The 6,880-nt window shown below is 38.8% G+C and overlaps 1 protein-coding gene across 1 annotated transcript; it reads left to right on the forward strand.

The window, feature by feature from the left end:
* The first annotated feature begins 4,220 nt into the window (after nucleotides 1-4,220).
* Nucleotides 4,221-6,467, forward strand: LOC149835436 (Pentatricopeptide repeat (PPR-like) superfamily protein). The gene has a single exon (XM_090010525.1). It carries the CDS (start codon nucleotides 4,275-4,277, stop codon nucleotides 6,159-6,161), a length of 1,887 nt encoding a protein of 628 aa, XP_089866651.1. The 5' UTR covers nucleotides 4,221-4,274; the 3' UTR covers nucleotides 6,162-6,467.
* The last annotated feature ends 413 nt before the right edge of the window (nucleotides 6,468-6,880 follow it).

Genomic DNA, 6,880 nt, shown 5'->3' on the forward strand with positions numbered 1-6,880 from the left:
GTGCCCTTCATGCTACCCAATCACTAGACACCCAAGTTTGGCATATGAGACTTGGCATCCATCTTATGACCGAACTATACATTTGTCTAAAGAACTTGGTGAATTGTCTCCATGTTTTAATCGTTTGTGTGATGTGTATCATTGAGCTAAGCAGACTCGACTTTTTTTTAAATAAGTTTTAATAGAAGCAATGAACTTTTTTCTCTTGTGCATGCATTGTGATATATGGGGACCCTACAAAACACAATCACACATAGGTGCAAATTTCTCTCTCTCTTGTGGATGACTTCTCACGATGCACACGGGTCTTTCTTATGTGATATAAGTCAGAAACATATTTTTTTCTGACAAAACTCTGCATCATTGTCAAAACTCAATATAAAATTCAAGTGTAACACATTCGATCTGACAATGGTGTTGAATTCTTGTCATAAGATATGCAATTTTTTTTCACCAGAATGGGATTTATCACCAATGGTTATGTGTGAGAACCCATCAACAAAATGGTAGGGTGGAATGAAAGCATTATTACCTCCTTGAGGTTGCACACACTTTACGATTTCAAGCCAACTTACCTATATATTTTTGGGGAAAGTGCATTCTCATAGCCACACATTTGATCAATCGCATCCCTACCCTTATTTTGTAAAACAAGTCTCCACATGTAGTTCTTTTCAAAAGTAAACCCAAATATGATCATTTGCGAGTATTTGGGTGTTTATTTTATGCTCCAAATTTAGGACCCATCTGAGACAAATTTTCTTCAAGATCTCAAAAATGTGTTTTCATTAGATATCCATATAATCAGCGTGGATATCGTCTTTATGATCTGGACACTCATGAATTTTTTTCTAGCTGAGATATTTTATTTTATGAAACCGAATTTCATTTTCTTACCAAACCTCAACACGAGTCTCCTCACATGACACTCGTCATACCAAACCCGATTGAGGATATATTCACCAATCTTGCATTCTCATTAGCTGTTGAAAACGATGAATACCCACCACCTCCAGATCCATATATATCTCTAGAACCTGATACCACTGCACACTCAACAGCTCCAGATCCAAATCCAAATACCCCTCCCAAAATCATTCCCAACACTCGACAATCCACCAGGACCCGTACATGCCCCACATACTTACTTGATTACATATGTTTATCAGCAATGGTTCCTAAGCAAACATTACCCATGCCTCCCGGCCATTCCGTTTTGGATAAATTTTATCTCATCCAAAACTTTTTTTGCCTTTCTAAATTTTTTGCTTTCCACATGGCTTTCCTTTCCGCTATTTTAAATGATGTTGAGTCTAGCAACTATATCTAAGCCTCTAAGCATCCATATTGGCAAGAAGCTATATTCAAAGAGATTCAAGCTTTAAAAGTGAATAACACTTGGATTGTCGTCTTACTACCACTAGGTAAAAGACCTATTGGATGTAAGTGAGTTTATAAGGTCAAACATAAATCCGATGGGTCTATTGAGCGCTATAAGGCCTCTCTGGCTGCCAAAGGATACACTCAAGTTGAAGGGTTTGATTACCATGAGATGTTTGCACTGGTAGCCAAACTCATCATCATGCATTGTCTACTCACTCTTGTCTCGATTTACAATTGGATGGTTTACCAATTGGATGTTAACAATAAATTTTTACAAAGGGATCTTCACGATGAAGTTTATATAGATTTGCCATCGGGATACAACCGTCAGAGAGAACATCATCATGTCTGCAAATTAAACAAATCAATTTATAGATTAAAACAATCATCTGAAAATTGGTTCAAAGAAGCAGACTTAATGCATGCATCATCCTCTTACACCCTTTTTTACAAAGAAAGTAGGATAAAAAATTGTAGTCATCTTAATCTATATATATGACATTATTGTGGCAGAGAATGACAATCATAGTGACAAACATTTTAAACGACAATTTCTTGTTTTTCAAAAACTTGCGAGAAATTGAAATTTTTTCATAAATCTTGCATTTTTGGCAAAATCTCGGTAATAAAAAAATAAATTAAAAAATATAAAATTTATTTTTTATAAGAAAATATTAATAAAATTATTTAAAAATAAAAATACACATTTTTTTGTGATAAATAGCCGTTTAAAACATAAATATCACATTTAAATCATGGTATTTATGTTTTTTCATAACTCTCGTGATATTTTGAAAATCTTGCGAGAAATTGTTGTTTTAAATTTTCAGGCGATATTATCGCGAGATTTTCATAAATCACGCGATATTTGTCACTATGATGACAGCTATACCATATCTTGACATTTTTTGAATTTTTGATTTCAGCATAAGGATTTGGACCGATTAAAATATTTTTTGGGAATTGAAGTGGCTAGAGCACCATAAAGAATCTTCCCGAGGCAAAAAAAATATGTACTTTATATATTATCTGGTGCAAGACTTATGGGTGCAAAACCGATTGATTTTTCGATGGATCACAAGTTGAAGTTGAAGTTAAATGTGCAAGATGGAGAACTTGTTCAAGATCCTACTTGCTATAGGAGACTAGTAGGGCATCTAATATACATGATTGTGACTCGACCGTACATTGTCTACTCAGTTCACATATTAAGCCAGTTTATGCAGAAGCCCAAAGTGCCACATTACAATGCTGCTATTCGGGTTTTAAGGTATTTAAAATCATTTTTCAATCATAGAATTTTGTTGCCCACCAAAAGTGAACTTAAGTTATCAGCCTATTGTGACTCAGATTGGGCTAGTTGCCCAATGACTCGAAGATCCATAGCTGGTTACCTTACTATGTTAGGCACTAGTCCAATTTCATGAAAAAGTAAGAAACAAGCCACCATTTCGAGATCTTCTACAGAAGCAGAATACCAATGACAACATCAACATACGAGTTAGTTTGGCTGGAAGTACTTCTAGCAGATTTTGGAATCTGCTACAAAAGCCCAATGATATTATATTGTGATAATCAATCCGCCATCTATATTGCAGCAAACCCAGTATTTCATGAGCGAACCAAGCATATCGAACTAGACTATTATCTTGTTAGTAAAAAAGTGCAATAAGGGATCATATGCACTATATATGTTTCTAAGAAATTTTAACTTGTAAACGTGTTCACAAAGGCCTTTGAACAAGATCGGTTTCAAATTCTCATAAGCAAGCTGGGAGTCACAGATCTACAATCTTCAGCTTGAGGGAGAGTATCAAAGTGATAAGGATGGGTATTTTGGGTACAACTGTGATCACAGCTAAGATCACGCATGATTTGAATCATGAATGATATCTAGTGAAGGCAAGTTATATTGCAAAGATCATGCGTGATCTTAGTTGCTTTATACGCTCAGCAAGTCTCATTTGGCAAGATTGTATACTCTAAATCTATTGTTTCCATATCAATCCTATTATCAAGGGATTTGCCATTCTTTGTTATATATATATATATAATGTTTACATTCAAATGAAATTATTAAATTTTTCCTGAGCCATCGACTTCTTTATTTGCTTGCAGTTGGAACCTGAAGATTTTTATGGACACACAGAAATCATTGTGCTTTTATGGGCTCCACTAGGGCAATGCAAATGCTGACCTCTCCACAATATTTATGTTTCACAGGCATTATCTTGCACACAGTGACGAGTTAAAAATGGCAAAATATTGGCAGCCAAAAACTCGTCAAAATTTGATTTTTTTAAATCTCATTTTTTGGCAAAATCTCAGCAATAGAAAATAAATTAAAAATATATAAATTATTTTTTATAAAAAAAATATACATACATATTTAAAAATAAAAATCACATGGTTTTTTCATGATAAATAGCCGATAAAAACATAAATATCATATTTAAAACACAATATTTATGTTTTTGATGAAAAAACTCATGAAAAAATATCACGAGAAATTACCGTTTTTATCTTTCGGGTAATTTCTCACGATATTTTAGCGAGACTTCATAAATCTCGTGAGATTTATCACTATGCCTGCACGGAGCCCCTTTCTTTGGCACGCAAAGGTGTCCTAAATATTTGAAACATGAGGCCATTAAACTTAAATTCACCATACATTAAGCCCCTATATGTAAATTGGCCAAAATTAGCGTATTCGCGTTGTCTATTAAGAGGCTGTCTGAAAAGGCGAGCACTATTTGGAATATTAAGGAAAAATAGGGCCGCTTTCTGGAAATCTCCGTTCCCTTATTTGGCTCCAAGTAGTCGCTGAGCTTCCGCCCTCGGCGAGATACAGATCGCCCACAACGCTTAGCAGATGCGAAACGCGAATCAACATGCAGAAGCAGAAGCGATTGGCGTTCATCAAAACCGCTAAACCCTTCCTTTACAGATCCTCCGTTTCCCATCCTTCTCCTTCGTCCCCCTCTTCCACATCACCACCTTCCTCCTCGTCTCACGAACTCGCCGAACTAATCTCCGAGACAATAGCAAAGCATGGCTGTGGCTCCCTTTCACGCTCCGCTTTGGTGCCCACACTCAATTCCCACATCACCCACCTCGTTATTTCCAACCCCAAGCTCAGCCCATCTTCCCTCTTGTGCTTCTTCAGCTGGTTGGGACGCCATCAACTAACCCAGAGGCACCACCCCAGCGTCTGCTGCACCCTCGTCTACAGATTGCTCAAGGAGGACGGCCGTTCCTCGGCCGCAAAGGATCTCTTGAAATCTCTAGCTGTTGATCATGACTGTCCCTTTTCCGTTATAGAGACTCAAATGGATGAGTCCTGCAAGGATTCTAAGGCCCGGGTGAAATTTTTCTCCCTCTTGTTCAAGATTTACTCGGATGAAAACATGACCCAGGATGCCTACCAAGTGTTTGATTATATGAAAAACCGGGGTTGGAAGGTAGATGCTTGGTCCTGCAACGCCTATCTTGGAGCCTTGAGGGCGTCTGGCGAGATGGGGTCTGCGTGGGGGTTCGTGCACGCGATGCTGGAGTTGGGCATCGTCGCCACGCCCCATTCTCTAGCCATTGTGGTTGATGGGTTCTGCTCGAAGGGGGAGATCCAGAGAGCCCTCGAGTTTTTGGAGGACATGGCTGCTAGAGGGATCAAGCCCAATATCTTCTCCTACAATTCCTTGATGGAGGCCCATTGCAAGAATGGTGATTGGGAGAAGGCCCTTGAGGTCCTGGACTTGGTCGACCGTTCGGGCGTAGACCGTAACGTCGCGACGTATACCGTTCTGATCAATGGGCTGTGCAATTCCAGCAAGATCGATAGAGCTGAGGAGTTGTTTGATGAGATGAAGAACAGGGACATGGTTGGGGATGTCTATGTCTATACCTCAATGATCAATGGGAATTGTAAGCGTGGGAACATCAAGAAAGCATTTGCTCTCCTTGATGAGAGCATAGAGGCAGGCTTGACACCAAATGCTCATACTTATGGGGCATTGATCAATGGTCTGTGTAAGCTAGGACAGATGGAGGCAGCCTCCACAGTCCTTAGTGAGATGCAAAGGAAGGGCATCGATTCCAATCAAATTATACTTCACACAATGATAGCTGGGTATTGCAAGGTTGGAAATATGGACGAGGCTTTCAACTTGATGTATACCATGGAAAAGAAAGGATACACACTGGATGTTTACACATATAGCACACTAATCCATGGGTTGGGTAAGTTGAATAGGTTTGAGGAAGCAAAGAGGCTTTTCTATGCCATGGTTGATAAAGGGGTGTCTCCAAATGTTGTGAGTTATACCACTTTGGTGGACATTCATTGCAAAGAAGGGAATTTAGATGAGGCCATGAGAGTGTTCCATGAGATGGGTAGGAACAAAATCAGGCCTAGTGTGTGCACTTACAACGCTTTGATCGATGGGTACTGCAAAAAGGGGAAGATGGGGGTTGCTTATAAGCTTAGGAACGAGATGGAAGCAAATGGATTGAAGTGTGATGTTTATACGTACACGTCGTTCATACATGGGAACTGCACGCATGATAAAATGGAGGATGCACTCAAATTGTTTGATGAAATGTCTTCAAGAGGACTTCTTCCCAATGTGGTTACATATACTGCTTTGATATCAGGGTTGGCTAGAAATGGAAAGGCCGATGATGCCTTGAGGTTGTACGACGAGATGTTGGAAGCAGGCTTGACTCCTGATGATGCTTTGTACTCTTCCCTTGTTGGTAGCCTTTATTCAGAGAAGTCGTAACAGTAATTGGATTTTTTCAAAGGTCGGATTCTGGAATTCATACGCACTTGGTAAATATGAATCTGGGAGCTTTTCTTTTAAACGTGAAGTCCTCGTGCAATTTAGTGGGAAAGTGCTGAGACAACAGCGATGTAGCCTTTTTCCACCATGAAATAACCATCAAATTATCATGGTTGGAAAGTGCCATGCTAGTACTGCTGGGCGTCAGTTTTTTCCACCGCTTACTACTTTTTATATGTAAATCCATCAATACTTCTTATGAAAGCTTTCATGTAAAAATTGAGCGATGCAAATAGGCCGGATCCATGAAGAGGAATTTGCACATTTTGATTGTCTCTGAACCAAATCGACTCTTGGGATTCAAAAGTGTTTTGGGATACGAATCCCAACCCATTGGCATCTCTACATGTAAAGTCGTTCCTTTTACATACGAACGAGAGTGGATCAAGTTAGAGGTGAGGCACCTCTGACAGTAACACCGTCAAAGGTGCCATGAACGTCATTCATCTTAAAAATGAATGACACCCATCAAAACAGTGAATAGGCTCATTGTGAGCCGTTCATTTTAAACCATTATGATGTCATCCATATGAAACACAAATGACATCACAAAAAAGAGTGTGGCCTGTCCGTGATGAGTATCTCTGTATAGGTTTTGGATGTCATTCATCTTGAGATCAATGACATCTAGAAGTGCTTTGATGAAATATCATCAAATC

This window comes from Nuphar pumila, chromosome 6 (genome assembly GCF_984573655.1).
Source record: "Nuphar pumila chromosome 6, dmNupPumi1.hap1.1, whole genome shotgun sequence".
Classification (NCBI taxonomy): Eukaryota; Viridiplantae; Streptophyta; class Magnoliopsida; order Nymphaeales; family Nymphaeaceae; genus Nuphar; species Nuphar pumila.